The sequence below is a fragment of the Phoca vitulina genome, unplaced genomic scaffold, assembly GCF_004348235.1.
Source record: "Phoca vitulina isolate PV1807 unplaced genomic scaffold, GSC_HSeal_1.0 scaffold38, whole genome shotgun sequence".
Taxonomy (NCBI): Eukaryota; Metazoa; Chordata; class Mammalia; order Carnivora; family Phocidae; genus Phoca; species Phoca vitulina.
The window spans coordinates 62,017-86,011 of record NW_022589741.1 but is presented as its reverse complement, the minus strand read 5'-3'; the positions used below and the strand labels follow the sequence as shown (position 1 = coordinate 86,011).

General features: G+C 42.5%; 1 protein-coding gene across 3 annotated transcripts in view; it reads left to right on the top strand.

The window, feature by feature from the left end:
- The window catches only part of TRPC6 (transient receptor potential cation channel subfamily C member 6), a 108,236-nt gene that overhangs the window by 67,726 nt on the left and 16,515 nt on the right, over positions 1 to 23,995 (top strand). For 2 of the 3 annotated variants that reach the window (XM_032427915.1, XM_032427918.1), the window contains exons 2-6: positions 6,313 to 7,087; positions 11,086 to 11,271; positions 13,705 to 13,869; positions 19,619 to 19,835; positions 22,854 to 23,087. In XM_032427915.1, coding sequence (XP_032283806.1) covers positions 6,313 to 7,087; positions 11,086 to 11,271; positions 13,705 to 13,869; positions 19,619 to 19,835; positions 22,854 to 23,087 — 1,577 coding nt within the window. The remainder of the gene's footprint in view (positions 1 to 6,312; positions 7,088 to 11,085; positions 11,272 to 13,704; positions 13,870 to 19,618; positions 19,836 to 22,853; positions 23,088 to 23,995) is intronic. The other variant, XM_032427916.1, reaches the window with a different exon arrangement.

The following is a 23,995-nucleotide window of genomic DNA, read 5'->3' as shown; positions in this document are numbered from 1 at the left end:
CGAGGAGATGCTTTAAAACTGAAGGAAGCATTCTCTGTGGAAATGTTTTTGCTGTTTCCTCAAAAGAACGGAATCTATAGGTATGAAAGTCATAATAGTCCAGAAGGAAAATGGGACATATCCTTAGGAATAGTGGCTTGCCAGGGTTGAACCTGCCATTTATTCAGATAAACAGGCATTCAAGTCATAAATTGGTATTTTAAAATTTTAGAATTAAAGATGTCACAACTCTAACTCAGTGTAAATTTAGAGGTGTTATGTGAATGAATAAAACTCTGGAAACCAGATTAAAAATTGAGATATGAGTAAAGTTACTGATAATAATTTTTCTTTCTTTAAAAAGACAAGTCACTCAATCTGCATTGCAGTCCTTGCTTTTCCATGGGTTTTCCACTTGAGTAAGGCTGAGAACTGATAAAGTTGTGGTCTTCTTGTTCATAGAAATGCATATTCCTGCGGCTGTAAAAAAACAATGAAGCCCAAAGTTAGGCACTTTCCACATTTGTAATTTCAGTTGACCCTGGAAAGGTCCTGTGACATGGGCTGGAGTAATTATTTCACCCATTCTTATAGAAGAAAAAGAACAAAACAGACTTGGTTCTTGGTCTTTTGGTAATTGGTACTAATTTGTGTCCATTTTGTGCTTTTTTGGTTTTGTTTTAATAGCATGAGAACTTTTCCCCCACATCCTCACTCCCAGTACTTTCATCTCACTTTTATAAATCCCCTCATCTTAGCTCTTTTCTCCTTTGATTTTAGTTTTTCTTTTTCAGCACATTGCTCATGTTCAGCAGACGCTTCCCCTCCCCCTCAGGTTTGACGTTCCTCTGGCTCACAGCAGCAGCTAAGGGGGCAATATGTGGGGAGGCAGGACTGGAGGGGGTTCTTAGAAGCCAGAAGAGTGACAGAGAGAAGGGGCGGGGCTTCAGAATCTCAGAAGGAAGGTGATGGATGGCTGCTTTGTGACAAGTCTCGGTGACCTCTTCGCAGTTCTACCTCATACATTCTGTTAACTCAGAAATAATGCCGCTCTTCTAAAAACTCACCTCCAAGAATCACCTTTTGCCAATACTGACATTAACAAATTCTTCTGAGGGAAAATTGCACTCTTTTAAGAAAGACATTGGAATTAATACTTATTTTTTTAATGGAAAAGAATATCTACTAAGGATCACCAGCTTTTTGAGGAAAAACTCTGATATAAAATACAGAGTACAAAATATTCATTGAAAATCAGTATAGGGGCGCCAGGGTGGCTGAGTCAGTTAAGCGGTTAAGCATCTGCCTTTGGCTTGGGTCATGATCTCGGGGTCCTGGGATCGAGCCCCGTGTCAGGCTCCCGCCCAGTGGGGAGTCTGCTTCTCCTTCTCCCTCTGTCCCTCCCCACCCCCACTCCTGCTCTCTCTCTCTCAAATAAATAAATAAAATCTTTAAAAATTAATTAATAAATAAAAAAATAAAAAGCAGCGTAGGAGTAAATTCTCTGAATTGTTCTGATCTGTGTAGAGTCTTTATTACTAATGTCTCTGGATTTAGATAAGAGAAGATAATGTGTCTTTGAAAGCAGCAAAGGTGTTATAAAGAACAAAAAGATGAGAATTAAAAACATAATAGCAGAGAAAAACTTTCAAAACACATATTAGAGGATAAAGTTAAAGAAATGTCCAGAGTCTGTGAATTGTGTAAGACTGATGAACCACAGACCTGTACCTCTGAAACAAATCATACATTATATGTTAAAAAAAAAAGAAGAACATAGCAGGAAGGGAAAAATGAAGGGGGGGAAAGCGGAGGGGGAGATGAACCATGAGAGATGATGGACTCTGAAAAACAAACTGAGGGTTCTAGAGGGGAGGGGGGTGGGGGGATGGGTTAGCCTGGTGATGGGTATTAAGGAGGGCACGTACTGAATGGAGCACTGGGTGTTATATGCAAACAATGAATCATGGAACACTACATCAAAAACTAATGATGTAATGTATGGTGATTAACATAACATAATAAAAGAAAATTAAAAAAAAAATGTCCAGAGTATAATGCAAAAAACAAAAACAAAAAAAGAAAACACAAAACCAACCAAACAAAAAAAATACAGAATTAACTGGAAAATCAGAAAGAAAAAATAAGAAAATTAAATAGTAATCCCAGAATGTCCAGCATCCAAAAGGAGTCCTAGAAACAACACTGACAGCCAGAAACAAAATTATCAGGGACATGAGTCAAAAATATTTCTCAGAAAAATAAAAAATATTTCTAAGAAAAGGCCACATGTTTCCAGATGAAAAGATTTACTGGGTGCACAGAACCATGGAGGGAAAGAGATTCCCTCTAATAAAAAATTATGTAACTTTAGGGTAGCAGAGGCAAAGAGACTATCCAGAATCATATTTCCCAATAACAACTGCAAAAACTAGAATCTAACAGAACAATTCTTTCAAAGTTATTGTCAACCTAGAATTCTCTACCTAGCCAAACTACCAATAAGATTGTTGATAATACAAAGTCATTTTTAGACATGCAACATCTGAAGAAGTCTGCCTCCCATGCGTACTTTCGCAGTCAGCTCCTGGAGCATGGGCAGAACTAAGAGAGAGGAGGTTCTGGGATACAGTACACAAAGAACCCAACACAAAAGCAAAGCGAAGAGAATCCTTGGGAGGATGCCAAAAGGAAGATCCAAAGACAACATACATTCGAGTCTAGACTGCATCCGGGTATAGGTTAGCAGATATTCTTCAAGAAGCTAAAATTCAAAAAACACATAGTATGTTGGACGAGTTTAAAGAAGATACAGATTGAAGGAGAGTAGAGTTTTGTTGAATTAGTCATAAGTACACAGAACATGAAGTGTATGAATACGGAAAGAGAATTTTTAACTACTGGGTTTCAGGACACAGGGGGAAGTGAGGAAAGACACCATGGTGTGCTGCTTGTCACGGCCGGGACTAGCCCCGCATTATCCGAGCATCATAGTTACCTGGCAAGACTTACGCTGTAACTATGGAATAACAGGGGCCGTGAAGTGTGTTTATGTGTGTCCATGTGGGTGTGTGTGCGAGGGGAGGGAGATTGTGAAAGTGAGATAAATGCTCAGCTTTGGTGGGAAGTCTACAGATAATGACAAACTTGGAAAATCAGAAATCACAATATTACTAAGTTATATGGATATAAGGATTGAAATTATAAAATAATCAGCTAAAATAGTTGATAATATTGCCTCTGTGGATCAGGAAGAGGGGAAAATGAAGAACAGAGGGTTGCTGTTTTTTTATAACATGCTTATAGAGTCCTTAAATTGTGCACATGCATAACTTTGATAAAACTAAAAATGGAATTGAAAACAAAGCAATAGCTAAAGAAATCAAAATGTAGAAATAATTCCCTTATTACTTAACAAAGGTTCCTTATACAGTATCTAAAGACCCACTTTTTTTTTTTTTGAAAGATCTGAGTTCATTACAATGCAGTTGACTAGAAAACCCAGGTGTATCTGTGATACACAACACTTCAGTAATTAGAATGTCAAGAGATGACCTTATATCACGATACATGAAAACTTTAGAAATTTCATGTACTTTCTGGAACACACATAGCATTTACCCATACAGTATAACTCAACATTTATCATTGGTTTGACAATGTTTCTCATGTAACTTAACATACCAAATAAACAAGCCTAATTAGCCAAAATGACTTCAATTATATCAAATCTTGGGAAGTTTGTTAAAAACCTCAGAAGGGTTTAAAGCACATGCCTAGATCATTACACAGCTTAATATTTAGTTCTCTATTTACCCAAGGTGGCAATAAGAGTTTCTACAGAAAGTTATATAGTTGTTAGCAAAACTTAGCCCCTTTAATAATGAGAAATTTTAACTTTCATAAGTGATCAAAGACCTGATAAAGACAAAAATATAGAAACTTTGGCTTTCTGGGTAGATAAAAGAAAGAAGAAACTTTGTTTATAATTTCTTATCAAAAACAGACCAATAATCCAAGAAAACTTTGTCTCTCGAACGGAAAAGCCAAATCTCAATCTTACACTAGTGTAGTTTTATTTTTATTTATTTATTTTTATTTATTTATTTTTATTTACGTTCAGTTAGCCAGCATATAGTACATCATAAGTTTTTGTTGTAGTGTTCAATGATTCATTAGTTGCTTATAACACCCCGTGCTCATCACATCATGTGCCCTCCTTAATACCCATCACCTCACTACCCCATCCCCCCACCCCCTTCCCCTCTAAAACCCTCAGTTTGTTTCCCGGGGTCCATAGTCTCTCATGGCTTGTCTCTCCCTCTGATTTCTTCCCGTTCAGTTTTCCCTCCCTTCCCCTATGCCCTATGGTCCTCCATGCTATTCCTTATGTTCCACATATGAGTGAAACCATATGATAATTGTCTTTCTCTGCTTGACTTATTTCACTTAGCATAATCCCCTCCAGTTCCATCCATGTTGATGCAAATGGTAGGTATTCATCCTTTCTGATGGCTGAGTAATATTCCATTGTATATATGAACCACATCTTCTTTATCCATTCATCTGTTGAAGGACATCTCGACTCCTTCCACAGTTTGGCTGTTGTGGACATTGCTGCTATGAACACTGGGGTGCAGGTGTCCCTTCTTTTCACTACATCTGTATCTTTGGGGTAAATACCTAACAATGCAATTGCTGGGTCACAGAGTAGCTCTATTTTTAACGTAAAGACCCACTTTAAAAATTACTGGAATTGTGGCATATGTCTAGCCATTGGCCCTTGACATCATTTTTAATTTATTTTTATTTTTTTATTTTTAAAGATTTTATTTATTTACTTTAGAGAGAGAGAACGGGGGGTGGGGAGCAGAGGGAGAGGGATGTGCTCCTCAGTGAGGAGCATAGAGCTTGATGCAGAGCTCAGTCTCACAACTCTGAGATCATGACCTGAGCCAAAATCAAGAGTCAGATGCTTAACTGACTGAGCCCCCACGTGCCCCCCTGGACATCATTTTTTAAATTTACGAAGTTGTCTCTTTAATAAAACATCGGCTTGGTTACTTTTGAAGAGACCATGGATGGCTGAAGGGCTTAGTGTTGAGCGAGTCTATGGAAAACACTGGTGAAAATGGCAGCATACTCTTTGAGCTCCTTAGAGAACCATAATCCATTTCTGAGTTGCTGACGTCTTGCTACTTCTTTGGCCACCACACTACGATAGACAAGAGATTTGGTATCGAGATGGATAAGGACTCATAGAAAAAGATAATTAGGCCCCTTGGAGAGGAGGATCGTTTATGGGGTCTTTGGACTTTAAGTCCCAAAGTTCTCTTCCTACTGGGAAATTTGTGACAGTCTTTTGAGGGATGGCTCTATAAACATTTATAAAGAGAGGAAACATCTATCACATCTATCATCAATCACACCTTTTTCCTTCTCTTCAGCCTCTCACCTTCCTAACATGGCCCTTCCTTGTTCTGCAGGGAATTGCCCATTTGAGTCTCTGGTTGGTGATAGTGATAAGGATTGAGCCTTAAACTTTAAGACATAAAGTTATAAATCAATAAGGAAAAGAAGGCATCACTTTCTCGTATCCCACACTGAAGGCTTACGTTGAAGTCTAGCCACCTCCTTGAACACTGTCTCCATCACAGAAGTGTTCTTTTCCACCTACGCCTTAATCACCCTGTTTTCATTTCCAGTGATTTTTACACCTTGTAGAGTCCAGGTCCTATTAATGAAACCTGTGCTGTAGCATTTGGTTGATCCCTCCTCTGGAGAAGCTCTCTACCTGCACCCAACCTCTGTCCCACACTCCCAACACACCCTCGCCTGAGTCTTACTCATCCTTCCGTGTTTAGCCTATAACTTTCTCCTGGAAGCATTGCTAGATGACCCTGCTCTGGGTTTATCATGACAAACAGCTGATAACAAGGCACTGTGCTGATTCCCAATTTCTCCCAAGACTATAAGATTTGTAAGGGCAGAAAAGTTTTCTTTTCTCACCATTGGTTTTCCTGGGCCTTACCCTCTGTGATTGAAACACACCTATTAATCCCGATGTGAATGGCACAGAGAGATTGTGGGAATTGCCAGAGTCTCCACCCCAAATGGAAACATTAAAATCTGCAAAGTGCTTGGCTTTCTTAAAGGAGAAGCTCTTGGAATCCATTAACAAATAAACGCATCTTCATTTATATTGTAGTTGGTCTAGAGACGATGAGACAACATCTAATGTACTTGAGGGTTGCATTAGATGAATGGCAGGTCATTTGGCACAGTAAAATGCTCTTAATAGGATTTGTTCCCAATCTTTCTATTTTATTACAGCCGAGACACCGACAATAGGCTGGCCCACCGGCGGCAGACGATTCTCCGCGAGAAGGGGAGAAGGTTAGCTAACCGGGGACCAGCATACATGTTTAATGATCGCTCAACAAGCTTATCTGCTGAGGAGGAACGTTTTTTAGATGCTGCTGAATATGGCAACATCCCGGTGGTGAGGAAGATGTTAGAAGAATGTCTCTCGCTGAATGTCAACTGTGTGGATTACATGGGCCAGAATGCCCTGCAGTTGGCAGTGGCCAATGAGCATCTGGAAATCACAGAACTGCTTCTCAAGAAAGAAAACCTGTCTCGTGTTGGGGACGCCTTGCTTCTCGCTATTAGTAAAGGTTACGTTCGGATTGTGGAAGCCATTCTCAGTCATCCAGCTTTTGCAGAAGGCAAGAGGCTAGCCACCAGCCCCAGCCAGTCTGAACTCCAGCAAGACGACTTTTATGCCTATGATGAAGACGGGACACGGTTCTCTCATGATGTGACGCCCATCATTCTGGCTGCCCACTGCCAGGAATACGAAATCGTGCACACCCTCTTGCGGAAAGGCGCTCGGATTGAACGGCCTCACGATTACTTCTGCAAGTGCAGTGAGTGCAACCAGAAACAGAAGCACGACTCCTTCAGTCACTCCAGATCGAGGATTAATGCCTACAAGGGCCTGGCAAGTCCAGCGTACCTGTCCCTGTCTAGCGAGGACCCCGTCATGACCGCTTTAGAGCTGAGCAACGAGCTGGCGGTGTTGGCCAACATTGAGAAGGAGTTCAAGGTAGGTCCTGGACGTGAGGGCTTCACTCCCCAGAGCTGGAGTCCAGGGTATTTGTAAGCTTCCATTGGGTGCTCAGTTAGTCACTGTGGTTGGAAATAACTATGTGTTTTCTGAACAAGCTCTGTTATAATGAAATGTAGTAAAACTTGTGATCACTACCATTTAGAGATGCTCTACTGTAGACGCTTTACCTTTGTTATGTCTAATTCTCATCACAGCCTTGAGAAGATACTAGTTGCTTTTCAGATGATAAGATGGAGGCATAGAAAGGTGATTAAGGCCCAAGACCAACGACTGGTAGTTGGCGGAGCTGGGATCAGAATCTGGGTGTGCTGTACTCCAGAGCTGGGTTCCATCTCCCGTGGGACCGTGTCTGGGTTCAGAGCACAGTGGGAGGTGCTGTTGAGGCCAGAAAGACGAGTGAGCGGAAGGAAGTCATGGTGTGACCGGGGGACACATGCACCCAGAAGTAGGTACACTACAGAGAGAAAGCACTGCATGAGCTCTGCAAGTCCAGAGAGAGCAGCGTTCAGTTCGGATTAGTTCTCAGGGAAGTTACAGGTACGATGGCCTGTCAGCGGCTTAGGGCAGAACGCATAGGATTCGGGGATGCCGAGGAGGGAAGAGCTACTTCAGAACAAGGTAACAGCAAAAACAGAAGTTTGTAGCTTCGAAAGAGGTCGTCACTCAGAAGGAACGTTGGGGAGTGTTTCTATAAAGGGTACGTGGAGAGAACTGCCACATGCCACTTGGTCCGCATGCTTGTGCTGCCCCAGAGGGGATGAAAGCCCGGATTCCCAGCCCGATCTCCGCCGTCTGTCATCTCTCTCCAGCTCAGAGGCTGTCAGGCAAACACTCACCTCTAATTTACTAATGTGTGGTGCGGCCCAGAATTAACCCACCAGCCTCACTGTCTCTTGCAAGGCTGTACTTTGCACATGCAGTGTAAACTTGTTTAATCTCACTAAACCTCAGTTTTCTCATTCGTAAAATGGAAATAATAACAGCACCTACCTCACAGAATGGTTTTAACCTATCTGAGATCACAAGACTAAACAATGGAAGATCTGTGATTGGATTACAGGGATATTTACGTGTAAAAGCCCCAGCCCGTAGCCACTCTACTGGATAGTGAACCTGGGGAACATACCCGCTTGCAGACTTCATGATCTTCCCCAGGACCCTAATTGACTATTGCATGAAAAGGGTAAAACTGTTTCCTTGTGACTGTGCATACTATCTGACCAGATAGACAGTTTGGAAGTAGCGTGAGCTGTTCTCAGTTAAGCATAATGTGTTTTGTCAAGTTGCCCTTAGAGAACCTGTTTGCACCTGAGTTAGCAAGGGTCGCCTGTGTAGACGTCACTAACCTGTAATGGAAGGCCACTTGGCGTGATTTACAGAGAGGAGCCCAAGTAGGTGCTTCATACTTATAGACTTCCCCCAAATATCACCTTACTGACTAACATCCAGAGCCACTCGTAGTCCAGCGTCTTCCTCTCCTGATTCTTTCTAGGGGTATTTCCATCCAAGCACACCAGTGGTTTCAGGATGGAGGAGACAACTAGCAAAGCTGTGTCTCCAAGAGTAATCTGCCGCTCAGGCTGTGTGACCTCAGGGGACCTTAGATTTTTGATGTGCAAAATGGGAATAGTATTGGCCCTACCTGCTTCCCAGGTCTTCAAAGATCAAAATAGAAAAACATTCTACGGGGCTCCTGGGAGGCTCAGTTGGTGAAGTGTCTGCCTTCTGCTCAGGTCATGATCCCCGGGTCCTGGGATCGGCCCTGCGTCGGGCTCCCTGCTCCTCGGGGAGCCTGCTTCTCCCTCTGCCACTCCCCCTGCTTGTGTGCTCTCTCTCTCTGTCAAATAAATAAATAAAATCTTTAAAAAAAAAAAGAAAAGCATTCTACAAAGAAGAGACAAAGTGGCATAATTCTTAAAGGCAAAGAGTTTGGGGCCAAATAGAGCTGGATTTAAAGCCTGATTTTGATACCAAGTGTCTGCATTGGACACATTATTTAACCACACTATTTAACCAAACTAAGCAAGGTGACTATGAAGATTACAGGACATAATGGAATCCATTTGCAATGCAACAGACTCGAGTTCGTAGGTTTTCTTGATTAACGTTGGGCTATAAATGGCCTCATTTCAATGGAAGAGAAAAACCAGGGAGGAAGTATTAGAAAGACCTGAATGAAGATATTAATGCCTGGTATATATAAGTTAGAGTTTTTTTAACTGAAATGTGGTTGACACGCAGTGTTCCATTAGTTTCAGGTGTACAGCCCAGTGATTCAACAAGTCTGTATGTTTTGGTGTCGTGTGTCACCACACAACACTATTACAAGACCACTGACTGTATTCCCTGTGCTGTGCTTTTAATCCCGTGAACCGTTCATTCCATAACTGAAAGCCTGACCTCCACTCCCCTCCATCCATTTTGCCCAGCCCCCTGCCTCTCTGGCAATCATCCCTCTGTTCTCTATTTATGGGTCTGTTTCTGCTTTGTTTTGTTTCTTAAATTTCATATTTGAGTGAAATCATACAGTATTTGTCTTTCACTGTCTGACTTATTTCATTTAGCATAATACCCTCTAGGTCCATCCCTGTTGTTGCAAATGGCAAGATCTCACTCTTTTTCACGGCGGAGTAATATTCCATTGTGTGTATATACCACTTCTTCCTCATCCATTCACCTGTCATTGGGCACTTAGACCGCCTCCATATCTTGGCTGTTGTAAATAATGCTGCAATAAACAAGGGGTGCATGTATCTTTTCAAATTAGTGTATTCACTTTTCTTTGGGTAAATATCCAGTAGTGGCATTACTATATCCTATGGTATTTCTACTTTGAATTTTTTGGAAAGATTTATGTGAGAGAGGCCGGGGGCAGGGGGGCATGCGCATGTGTGCTAGAGCAGGGGGAGGGGCAGAGGGAGAGGGAGAGAATCTCAAGCAGATCCCCTCGTTGAGCACAGAGCCTGACAAGGGGCTCAATCCCAAGACCCTGAGATCACGACCTGAGCCGAAACCAAGAGTCTCTTGCTTAACCCACTAAGCCACCAGGTGCCCCTTAATTTTTTGAGGAGCCTTCAGACTGTTTTCCATAGCATCTGTACCAATTTATATTCCCACCGACAGTACATGCAAGTTCCCTTTTTTCTATAATCTTGGCAGCATGTTATTTCTTATCTTTTTTATTTTAGCCATTCTCACAGATGTAAGGTGGTATCTCATTGTGGTTTTGACTTGGATTCTCTGATGAATAGTAATGTTGAGTATGTTTTCAAGATGTAAATTTTTGATGACTATGATCTACACTTCCTAATCTTCCCAACATAATATTAGGTCATCAGCAATAAATTATAACAAAAACATTTTCTTAAATTTTCTTTTCTCCAAAGAGAAGAATCTTGGTTTTCAGGCTTTATATTAGATCTTCTCTTTTGACCCTGATTTTGGTACATAAAGTTCCTCGATAGTGATTTATTAAATAGATAAATGACATGTTTGCTTTTCTCTGAAACCTCTCCAAATGTCCTGTGTTTCTCAAGTTTACCAACATAGTTTACAAGATCTTCCAAAAGATCTATCATATGTGGGTTATGTGCTTACTGATGAAACCATGAACATAAGAAATACTATGTATGCAAAGTACCATGATCAGGCTGAGGGAAAGTTGCTTACTTTGTATTTTTCCTGAACCCACATGTGAGTTTGGCAGGTTACATGACTTTTTGTTAGCTTTGATTATGTTTTAGACAAATCTCCTTTCTTTGGATATGGAGAAAATCTTTATGGTGCTAAGATATTTCAGAAATCCCTCAGCAGAACAGCAATTAAAGCACATTAAAAGAACAGTAAACCAAAAGAGAGTATTTTTCTGTTTGTTTTCTCTACAAACCATCAAGTCACTGATAAATCTCACTGCGTAGCATAGTAAGCGTAGTACTTCTCTGTTATTGATTTTTCCTTTGCTTTGTCTTTCCTAGAATGACTACAAAAAACTGTCAATGCAGTGCAAAGATTTTGTTGTTGGACTCCTTGATCTGTGCAGAAATACTGAAGAAGTGGAGGCCATCCTGAATGGGGATGTTGAAGTGTGCCACAGTGGGGGAGATCACGGTCGTCCAAATCTAAGCCGTCTAAAACTAGCCATTAAATATGAAGTAAAAAAAGTAAGGTCAGGCTTAAAGCCCCATTTGCATTATTTCCATTTTTCTTGGTGCCATGTAAGGATGAAGGGCTTCCATGATTAGCTTGAGCTGGCTTTTTCTAATATACAGGTGCACAAGGCAGGTTCTCTCAGCAATCCCAAGAGCCTAGCTGTGAGTCATTTTAATCTACTCGACATGCCAGTCTTTGAAATCTAGACTTGTTTATGCCGTGATTGTCGCTTTCCTTTCCCTAACTAATGATATAAAAATGACAGCGTGTGTCCAGATTATAAGGTATTGGTTATAGGGGAGGAACATCAGTGTTTGAGATCCAGTGCCATTTCCCATTTGTTGATGTGTTCCTGCTCGGGACCTGAGCCCTCAGACCCCTCTAACAACACTATTTGTGGAATACTTTCCATCTCTGTCTTCACAGAATGTCCCCATTCGTGATTGCTTTCTTAGGTTAGGTATCTTTATAAAAACAGTTTTTAAGGATGGGTTCTATAAAAAAAAGTCTATGTAGACTTTTTTATTATATAATAAAATAGTCTAATAAAAGTCATATATGCTTACGGTAAGTTTTCAAGCAGTATAGACGTGCCCACTTTTTCTCTTCCCAATTCTTTTTTTTTTTTTTTAAGATATTACTTTTTTTAAAAGGTTTTATTTATTTATTTGACAGAGAGAGACACAGCGCGAGAGGGAACACAAGCAGGGGGAGTGGGAGAGGGAGAAGCAGGCTTCCCGCAGAGCAGGGAGCCCGATGCGGGGCTCCATCCCAGGACCCTGGGATCATGACCTGAGCCGAAGGCAGATACTTAATGACTGAGCCACCCAGGCACCCCTAAGATTTTACTTTTAAGTAATTTCTACACCCAACGTGGGATGAACTCATAGCCCCAAGATTAAGAATCGCACGCTCTAGGGACTGAGCCCGCCAGGTGCCCTTCTATATTCCCAGTTCTTTTTTTTTTTTTAAAGATTTTATTTATTTATGTGACAGGGAGAGACACAGTGAGAGAGGGAACACAAGCAGGGGAGTGGGAGAGGGAGAAGCAGGCTTCCCGCAGAGCAGGGAGCCCGATGTGGGGCTCGATCCCAGGACCCTGGGATCATGACCTGAGCCGAAGGCAGATGCTTAACCGACTGAGCCACCCAGGCGCCCCTATATTCCCAGTTCTTAATGGAGAGTAGTTAATCACTATTATATTCCTCTCCACAAATTTATATCTTGAACATCTTCACATTTCAGTAAATAAGCATCCATCTCATCTTTTCAAAGGCTGTGTTGTTATATTATTATTTCATTTAATCTGCTTACTATTTAAGAGTTAATTTTTTGGGCGCCTGGGTGGCTCAGTCGTTAAGCGTCTGCCTTCGGCTCAGGTCATGATCCCGGGGTCCTGGGATCGAGCCCCGCATTGGGCTCCCTGCTCCGCAGGAAGCCTGCTTCTCCCTCTCCCACTCCCCCAGCTTGTGTTCCCTCTCTCACTATCTCTCTCTGTCAAATAAATAAATTTAAAAAATCTTTAAAAAAAAAAAAAAAAAGAGTTAATTTTTTTCAGGTTTTTGTTAATTCAAAATATTTGCCAAGTTTCCCTTCAGAAAAAGTGTACCAGTTTATATACATGCCAACAGTGTATCAGAGGGCTTATTTTTTTCTACTCAAAATGCGTGTTATTAAATCTTACCATTCTGAGAAGATATACATTGTATCATGTTTTAATTATCTTCAAGGTTAACCATCCTTAAGCACTGGTAGTCCCTTTATCTAACCTTTCAATATTTTTTATCAATTTTTATTTCACATTGTTGCTTTTTGTCTATCAAATAATGTTGCCCTCTGTCATATGTGACATTCATTTATAAAAAGTAAATATGCGAGAATAGAAAATTTTTGAAAAAAAAAACCAGGTAGAATTTAATTATAAAGTTTTCTTAATTGAAAGAGTTTATGGCACAGGAATGAAAATATATCAATGGAATAGAATAGGCAGTCCAGAAATGGGCCCATATACAAATGGGAATAAGTAGGTGTAGCATTGTAGGTCTGCAGAAAAGGTGGCGTGCTTTTTTAAAGTATTTAAATATCTGGGCCAGTAGGATGTTTACACCACTCTTTCAAGATGGAAAAAAACATATGAGTCCTTGTGCAAAGCATTGATGAACCTTTTTATAATATTAAATTTCAGAAATTTTTCTATGCTTTCAAAGAAAGCCCATTAGTCATAAAGGAAGAGTTTGATAAATTGGAATTTTCAAATTTATATGATATGTGTTAGAACCTCCTGCCGTCTTGCTTGATGCCTGTCAACTGGATGTTTTATGTTTGTTCTTTCTCTAACAATATTTTTTGTCAGGGACCACAGAGCAAAATACTAGAACACAAGGAAGGAGTTTCTGAACTTTTCTCTAATGAAACTATTAAATGATCTGTTGCTTCCCTGCTAGTTTGTAGCTCATCCAAACTGTCAGCAGCAGCTTCTGTCCATCTGGTACGAGAACCTGTCCGGTCTACGGCAGCAAACGATGGCAGTGAAGTTTCTGGTGGTCCTCGGGGTGGCTGTCGGATTGCCCTTCCTGGCTCTCATCTACTGGTTTGCTCCGTGCAGCAAGGTACATCTGTGAAGCCTGCCCGTGCGCCGTCCCCCCGACGTCTGTCCAGCTGTGTAGGTCCGAGCCAGCTGAGCAGGGAGAATTCTAACTCCCGCATGAAAATTTCATGGAAGCCACAGCTGGGCTGAAATCATATTATTATTTTTAATATTACAAAAATAACATCTATTTGCTATAGGAAATAGAGGGGGAAAATGGATAGAAAATTAACCCATAATACCACCACTGCTGAGTTGAGAAAGGGTACCGAGTTACTGTTCAGTATATTTCTTTCCATCCCCTCTGTAGGTGTGTCTATTCATATATATCTATAAATTTTAATGAGGTCATAGTGTGCATTGAGCAGATATTTCAAATATAATCCTAAAAGATAAATTTTTTTTTGTCTTTTATTCCTCCTCTGGCAAAGTTTGAGATGAAAGTTCTTTTTCTTGTATTTATTTTGGCTTAACCTGACCAGATAAATCTTATTTCAAGTAAAGAACAATCAGGTAAACTCTAATGTGATGCTTGTGTCAGTGAAGAATACTTATTTTAGGGACAGAATACACTGTAACCGGACAGCAAAACCCATCTGCCCAGACTTTGGTGGAAATCATATGTTCGAATGGACCCGCCTTTCCTGAGTGTGACAATTCAGTCTGGAATACAGTTGACCTGTCGTTTCGGGAACAGGCACAGGATTCTGACAACAGTCTTATTCTTCATGTTTTTGAAGCCACATTTCTGGAATGGCTCAGTCTCAGCTCTGAGAGTCAGACTGAAATAATTCTACAGCTCTATGGCTAAGATCTCTGCCACACCATCCACGTGCTGTGTAGAAATGCCAGTCGAATCCTCGCTGTTCTTGACACGTGTGGGCTCATCTTCAAACACCTGTAGTAGGTGGAGACAAACACCTGTGTCTCCATGACCAACATGTTGTCTTCTTATTACTTTGTCACATATTTGATGCGTCAGCTTGAAGGGACCTTTCTAAGTGGGTCCTGGTGACAGTTGGTGCCGGGCTTCCCGTATAGAGGGACCTACAGAATTCCTCCCAGTACAATGATGCGAGCTGCTGGAAACTGAGTAGTTTTCCCTGAGGGTAAAACCTGTCACTTCCCTTAAAACATGTAAGGCCCCCAAATTGAGCTTTTATAAGTAAAACATAAATGATGAAAAGAGTGAGATTTACTAGAATGAGAAGTTAGTAGCATAGATCTTCTGGAAAGTTATAATTTTCCTTTTCCTGCCTTTGTCATAGGCATGACAGATTTCACTTTGAAACAGAAATTCTGAATTATCCTTGCTGCCCCACGGGCCACATCCGTGTATGTGGGTGTTCTCTTCGTCCCTTACATTTCCCGAGCGTCCAGAGATTGCAGCTGAACTGCGTGAGCGGGGGCGGGGCTGTTCTGAATTACCCTCTGATTCCTGATTACTCTGTGATCAGTTAAACCGTAGTATCTTTCCGAACTGAATGATTGTCCTTCTCCACGTCCAGTGCGTTCAAACGCATGATGCCTCCCAGAATGCTGGTGTTTCGACAAGAGACTATTTTTGGCAGTCCTTAGAGTTTCTTAGATTTTGATTGAATCCTCATTAACCTGATTTCCTTTACTATTTCTTCTTCCCTGGTCATGTTTCTTTTCTGGCATCTGTTTTCCATCCCATTTATGAACCCTGAGGCAAATAATCAAATTAAAAGGACGCTGTCAAGGTATTTTTTTTTTATCTAAAATCTATTTTACTGCCTGTTATTTACCTTTGAAGTATGATGGTAAAGTCGGTTTTCACCGTTTTTCCCTTAGCAATGAACATAAACATTATTTACAGGTTATGGGGGAATATTTGCTTAAGCTATATTAATGCTTTTATTTAAAATACTATTTTAAATACTAGGGGCGCCTGGGTGGCTCAGTTGGTTAAGCATCTGACTCTGGATTTCAGCTCAGGTCATGATCTCAAGGTTGTGAGTTCAAGGCCTGCGCTGAGCTCCACACTGGGTGTGGAACCTACTTAAAAAAAAAAAATACTACTTTGAAGACTAAGAAGTTTCCAACATATCCATGAGAGTTAAGCCAGATCAGATCGCAGGCTTGTGCACCTTGACGGAGTCTCTGTCCATGTAAAGTTGGTTTTCTTTCCTCAAGTCTGCTTTCTTCTTGCAGAAAGTTTTTTCTTTACTTGTTTTCTTTTTTCACCATAACCCAAATATATTTTATGTTCATTACAATAAAAATAGGTCATGTCGTGACTTCAGATCATTTTAGCTTAAGCTAGCTTCAAACTTGTTATAGTATATTATTAGTTTCAGGGGTAGAATTTAGTGATTCATCAGTTGCATATAACACCCAGTGCTCATTACATCACGTGCCCTCCTTAATGCCCATCCCCCAGTTACCCCTTCCCCCCACCCACCTCCCCTCCAGCAACCCTCAGTTTGTTTCCTAGAGTTAAGAGTCTCTCATGGTTTGCCTCCCTCTCTGTTTTCATCTTATTTTTCCTTCCCTTCCCCTATATTCATCTGTTTTATTTCTTAAATTCCACATATGAGTGAGATCATATGGTATTTGTCTTTCTCTGACTTGTCTTACTTACAATGGAATATTACTCAGCCATCAGAAAGAATGAAATCTTGGGGCATCTGGGTGGCTCAGTTGGTTAAGCGTCTGCCTTCAGCTCAGGTCATGATCCCGGGGTCCTGGGATTGAGTCCCACATCGGGCTCCCTGCTCAGCGGGGAGTCTGCTTCTCCCTCTGCCTCTGCCTCTCCCCCTGCTTGTGCTCTCTCTCTGTCTGTCTGTCTCTCTCAAATGAATAAAATCTTCAAAAATAAAAAAAAAGAAAGAACGAACTCTTGCCATTTGCAACGATGTGGATAGAACTAGAGGGTATTATGGTAAGCAAAATAGGTCAGAGATTGCTTCAACCTTTTCTGTTCCTATTGGTATTTGGCAGTTAGGTATTTAGTCATCAATAAATACTTGAAGAAAGTATAATATATAATATCCAAAACCAAATATTTCTTTCAATACTTAACCTCAAAAATTTGTCAGGTGCATCAATTATTCACCTTATTCAATTGGTAAGTCCCCTTCTTTACAGTTTTTTTTTTTAATAAATTTATTTACAGCTGAGCATATATAGATGACAGATTTTACTAAAATGGATAATTCAATTCCTGAAGTCCACTGAATAGTGCCAGAATCTCTGTTAGTTTAAAGGGAAACAATGCTTAATGATTTATAGTAAGAAATAGAGGTACGGGGGCGCCTGGGTGGCTTAGTCGGGTGTCAGACTCTTGGTTTCTGCTCAGGTCATGATCTCAGGGTCGTGAGATTGAGCCCCGTATGGGGCTCCACACTTAGTGGGGAGTCTGCTTGTGATTCTCTCCCTTCCCCCCCCACTTGCACTCTCTCTCTAAAATAAATAAATAAATCTTTAAAAAAATGAAAAGAAATAGAGGGTTATGAATATCCAAACACATCATTTTAGTTTCCTGCTAACCAAATTCTTATTTGTTTGTTTTTTTGCTTTTTTTTGCATTTAAACTGGCACGTTTCATAAGCAGCAAAGATGCCTGGTTTGATTCTCCTCTCCCCTTTCTGAATCAAACCAAGAAGGGCCACACCCCAGAGGAGGAGGGAGGCAGGAATTGCACGCTCTGCCCCGAAGGCAGGACGCTGACTTCATGCGTATCTAGGACAGTTGAGCTCACGTCCCAGAGCTCTCTGACCTGCGGCCCACCCCACTGTGGGCAGCTTTGTTCTCTACCCCATTTTTATCCCGAACTTTTTTAATATATTCATATTTTTACAGAAACGTAGTTCAGGAAAAGAGGCAAAAGAAAATCAAACCTACCCCGTCACCCATTTGTTTTTGCTTCACCCTTATTTGATTACTTGAGAGTTCTGTTTAAACAGGATCTTTAAAAACACAAACAAAATATACTCTTTGATTCAATCTAATGAGCATTCTTATGGAAGTATGATTTTTAGACATTTTTACAGCTGATTTTTATGAAGTAACTGTGGGTTGGCTCTGCAGTATATCTAAGTGTATCTAATTCTGTGGATCCATTGTCTTAAAGCTGGCTAGCTAGATCTAGACAGAGGTAGATAGATACCCGAGCACGCATGCATCCTGATATTCTGCCTGGCGTAAGATTCTCAGTATCGAGAGAAGAGACTAGGGCGCCTGGGTGGCTCAGTCGCACGTCTGCCTTCAGCTCAGGTCATGATCTCACGGTCCTGGGATCGAGCCCCGCGTCGGGCTCCCTGCTCCGCGGGAAGTCTGCTTCTCCCTCTGGCCCCCCACCCCTGCTCATCCTCACTCACACGCTCTCGCTCTCTCGTGCTCTTTCTCTCAAATAAAGAAAATCTTTTTAAAAAGAAGAGAGAAGAGACTGAACTGTATGATTTATTTCAGCTTTAACTTTTATGATTTTGAAAAACATATAGACAAGTAAGGCTTGTAGGAACAGAGAACAATGATCACATCCCTCCCATTACAGCATTTAGCTTTTTTCAGTAGAAGAACCTTTTTTTCCTCGAAAAATTGACATAGCTCTGTACTTTAATGAAAAAATAAGCAGTTGTTTGTAAACCACACAGAAGCATTAACTGTGAAATGGGAATACCTGCTTTTAGACCCCAGGTCCACCACTTCTGAGCTGGGTGACGTCTAGGCCAGTTTCCGGATCTCCCTGTCTCAGACTTTTCATTGTCTACATGGGCATCTGAGCGGCACCTGCCCTCAGACTGTTGCCATGGTGACATGAGTGGCCAGAGTAAAGCACGGAAGTGACACCTGGCACATACGAGTGCTGGCTAGGTGGTGGTGGTACTAGTTGACACATTTTTCTGTTATAATACATTCAATTGAGAATCTGTTGAATGTGTTGAGCGGTCTTCTAAGAGAAACTGCACATACATACTGAGTCATTCAGCATTTCAGGGGAGGCGCAGAGCCCTTGAGACTCATCCCGGACACGTACCGCCCCTCTGCCCACCGAGGATTCGTGCATCTCACACGGATACTCATCCTGCACTGTAGGAGACAGGAGCTCTGACTGCCTGCGTGTTTCATATGAAGAACCTGATTTTCACATCATTTAAGACTTTTACTCACTGCCACTCAGCTCATGAGGGAATGAACCTGGAACCTGAAGTTAACATGTTGGGCTTTAAATCCAGCGTCGTTCCAGGACAGGGCTCCGAGTACTTCATGGGACCTGCCTGCTGTTGGGATCGTGGTGCTCAGGCTGCTTCCCTGGTCAGCAGGACACCCAGCACCCAGCCTCACGTGCGCCCGCGTCACTGACAGACGCCGGGAGGAGAGCAGACAGGCGGATACGGACCAGTGCAAAGTCGATTCTGCTCCAGACCTTTACCGCTGCTTCTTCGATACTTTATCCTCACTAAAGCAGTTTGGTGTTTATGAATAATGATGATACTATGCTCTGCCTTTTGTTGTAAAATATTATCTTGTCAGTGTTATATAATATTTTAAGAACTTAAGTATCATTTAACAGAGGAGTGAGCTGATTGAATTATAAATCCAGAATATCAGCGTATGTCGATGAGGGGTGTGACTAACATTTTCAAATGGCGTGAAGAATTGTTATTCTTTCATCAGTTATATAAATATACATAATTATCTTAGGAGAACATTGGAATACACATTTATTCTTGTGCATGTGCATGTGTGTTTGGCAAAGTGTACGAAACAAAGTTAAGATTTTCTTTCGGTGTGTATTGTGGCAGATGGGGAAGATTATGCGAGGACCATTCATGAAGTTTGTAGCACACGCTGCGTCCTTTACCATTTTTCTGGGACTGCTAGTCATGAACGCAGCTGACAGATTTGAAGGCACCAAACTCCTTCCTAATGAAACCAGCACAGATAATGCAAAACAGCTGTTCAGGATGAAAACCTCCTGCTTCTCGTGGATGGAGATGCTCATTATATCCTGGGTAATAGGTAAAGACTGATATTCTGTCATCCTTTGTGTGTGTGTGTGTGACATTCGCAGCTGGACCAACCAAGGCTGGTTCCTTCACCATCGGGTACACAGATGAATCCCCCACGCTGCAGTGCACCACACACCAGGATTTTCTTCGTGTTTTTAATGCGTGGTTATCTTGAGTTCATTATCAGGGGCACAGTCTTCTCACACACCACGTGCTTTTTAAGTTTCCAAGAAAAACCTGGAAGAAAACAGTAGGATAGTATTGATCAAATCTGGCCAGTGACGAAGTAATGCTATTCATATTTTGGGAGAGCTGGGACTTCAGATTTAAAAACAACCACATGATTTTATGTTGAGACTTAGTAGGAACTGAGCTAATAGTCACTCACATTTATTGAACAGCTATTATGTACAGAACTGTTCAAAGCACTTTACATACATCAGATCGCACAGTTCTGTAATCTGTAACATGACACTAACATCTACTTTATAGTGTTTGCTTTAGATCCCCCACAAAGTAAGCGAAGCAGAGAGAATGCTTAACTACTGCACTCTTTGTCTTTGGAATCAATCATACACATGGCTTGTTGTTAAGTATAATGCAAATGAGAAAGGTATTTCAATCGGATGTTTATGAACAAATAAATTCAGTAGTTAGGTGGTGCCTTTGTTAGGTAAGGAGGGTACCCAGGTGAATGAGACAGAGCCCTTGCAGGGAAGGAAGTTAAGTGTGGGGGTCAGGTCAATACGTAAATCGATGGCTGAAACCTATGTGACAAATACTATAATTGAGGCGTTATTAGGATAATATGAACATACACAGGTTGGGTATCTAAGTCTGAGTGAGGTGGGATGTAGGAAGGGCAGAGAAGACCTCCCTGCATAGCAGCTTCCATCTAAGACTTTGGAGCGAAGGCAGTGTCACCCGACTGAGTGTTTGGGGACTAAGGACACTACAAGGCCTGGAAACATTGCGTGCAAAGCTGTGGAGCTAGGACGGCCCCTGGCACACCTGAAATGTCAGGTGGTGGGCCCTGCTGGGGCGCAGGTGCATGTCAGGAGGTGGGGCCCTGCTTGTATGCAGGTGCATGTCAGGTGGTGGGCCTGCTGGAGAACAGGCGCATGTCCGGAGGAGGGCCCCGCTGGAGCATAGGTGCATGTCTGGAGGTGCCCCTACCCCCCCGCTGGGGCACAGGTGCATGTCAGGTGGTGGGTCCCTGCTGGGGCATAGGTGCATGTCAGGAGGTGAGGCCCCGCTTGTATGCAGGTGCATGTCCGGAGGCGGGCCCTGTTGGAGAACAGGTGCATGTCCGGAGGTGCCCCTCCCCCCCACTTGGGCACAGGTGCATGTCAGGCAGTGCCCCGCCCCCCTCCACTGGAGTGCAGGTGCATGTCCAGAGGGGGGCCCTGCTGAAGTGTAGGTGCATGTCCGGAGGAGGGCCCCGCTGGAGAATAGGTGCATGTCTGGAGGTGCCCCTACCCCCCCGCTGGGGCACAGGTGCATGTCAGGAGGTGGGGCCCTGCTTGTATGCAGGTGCATGTCCGGAGGCAGGCTCCGCTGGAGTGCAGGTGCATGTCCAGAGGGGGGCCCCGCTGAAGTGTAGGTGCATGTCCGGAGGGGGGCTCTGCTGGAGTGCAGGTGCATGTCTGGAGCTGAGCTCTGGCTAGAGCGTAGGTGCCTTCGAAGGCAGGGGTGGTGGTAGGCGGGGTGGCGAGATGGCTGATGGTGGCTTTCAGCATTGGGGATGGGGTGCCACCACATCTTAGCGAGGTGACAGCAGCTGAGAGGTGGGTAAGTCTGGAGGCTGAGAGAGGACCATGGCCTCCCCCCAACCAAGTCGGGTGAGGGCAGGGACTCAGGCCTTGAGGAAGCGGGGCTGGGAGTTCACTGCGCACACAGGGGGAGCAGTGTGGACTCCACCTGGGATCACTGGGTGGTGGCTGCGCTTCTCTGGTGGGGGGACAGAGGGACATTCCTGCTTGGCACCAAGAGCATGGTGGGTCTGGGTTGTGGTTGGCTTTGAAGGGCCTGAAAATGGGATTTTCAGGTGACGATGTCCACTAAATACTGGAACGCACAACACTGCATCACCTTAGAGAAAGAAGGAGAACTTGATTTGTCACTATTTCTTTTCTAATTTAATTGACATTTACCAGATACCATAGAACTATGAGAAATAAATTACATTTCACTGTGAGCATTTGATTTAAAATAAGAACAATCATTTGGACATTGGCTTTATCTCATTAAACTAACCACCTACATGCTGGTTTTTCTATATTTAAAGTATATACAAAGTTTTATTTATATGTTTTAGTATATATAAAGTACGTAACACAGTGCTTGGCACATAGGGTATGTTTAATAAATTTCAGATAATTATGATTATTATTAAACTTTTCATTAAGAGTTCATGTTACTTTTAGGGGCGCTTGGGCGGCTCAGTCAGTTAAGTGTCCTGCTCAGGTGTTTTTTATTTTTTTAAGATTTTATTTATTTGAGAGGGAGAGAGAGAGCACGAGCTAGGGGAGGGGCAGAGGGAGAAGCAGGCTGCCCGCAGAGCAGGGAGTCACCATACCTTACCTGCCAGGTGCCCCTGAACATCTTTTAAATATACTTCTATGTATAGAATCAATGGATTAAAGATTGTCGTTTGATGGGGTGCCTGGGTGGCCCTGTCGGTGAAGCATCCAACGCTTGACATCAGCTCAGGTCTTGATCTCAAGGTTGTGAGTTCAAGCCCCGAGTTGGGCTCCACGCTGTGCGTAGAGACTACTTAAGAAATAAAAAAATAAAGATTGTTGTTTGAGCCCTCTCGAGCTTTGTCAGATTGCCTTCCAGGATCCACTGCTATGGCTGGCCTCAGATCTGTGGGGACATGGGAGTTAGGGTTGGATGGGTGGGGTGTGGCCAGATTTTGAAGGGATTTAAATCTCAGGCTGAAACCTTTCAAACTGATTTTGTTTTACTGATGAGCTAAAGCTGGAATGAAATTGAATTGCATCATTTTAACCCCTTTCCAATGCAGGCATGATATGGGCCGAATGTAAAGAAATTTGGACGGAAGGCCCCAAGGAATACTTGTTTGAGCTGTGGAATATGCTTGATTTTGGTATGTTAGCGATCTTTGCGGCATCATTCATTGCAAGATTCATGGCATTTTGGCATGCTTCCAAAGCCCAGCGCATCATTGATGCAAATGATACTCTGAAGGACTTGACCAAGGTCACATTGGGAGACAACGTGAAGTATTACAATTTGGGTGAGTCTGTACTGCACAATGTAAGTTAATAAAAATGCAGAGTTTCCCGATAAAAGAGAGTCAGTCAGAGTTTGGTTACTACTCAGATCTCACAGAATTACTGGCTTCTTCAGGAGCATCTGTGTCTGAAGAAGCAGACTCCCTGCTCCTACCTGTGGTCTTTCTCCTGGCTGGAAACCTCTGAATCACAAGAATCCTGTCATTTTTCTCTCTTGGACCAGTTGGCAAACTGCCGTTGAGAATGCCTGTCGTATGTCTTAGATTGATTTTCTTTGTGTCTGCTGAAGACAGCACACGTTTGAGTGTCACTTCCATTTGAGGTACTAAACTATGTGACCACAAGGGACCGGTTGGAAACCCGGATGGCTCCTCGTAAGTCACACCACTGTTCCCCAACCAGGCTTTGAACTCGATGCGAAACAGAAAGCTGATCAAGTTCAGGGTGGATGAGCTAGTCTCTTAGCCAGTGGGCTCAGTACAGTCCCCCCCAGATGAGGCAGATGTGTCCTCGGGTCTCCAAACAGTGGTGGACAGGGTGGCCAGTATGAGATGGTGTGAGATGCCTTCATGGAGGAGCAGATGAGATTCTCAGGAAAAGGAGGACGGAGCTGAGCCCAGTATACTCAGTTATCCACCCTCCCAGGGTAGCAACCAGAGGAGGCTTTCCACCCCCCAGGAGGAAGGGGAATCAGGATGCAAACAGATTCAGTGGGTGCTTAGGGGAAGTCCCTCCTTGAAGAACCCTGAAGTGGGGACGATAGATCCCCTTTTCAATACTCATTTCAAATGCCCTGGTAAGAAATCCGTTAATGTTCGGCTGACATCTCTGTGGGTTTATTGGCTGTATCACATAGAGATATCTTTATTAGCATTTTTAAATATTTATTTTAATGGTTAACACTTCTTCA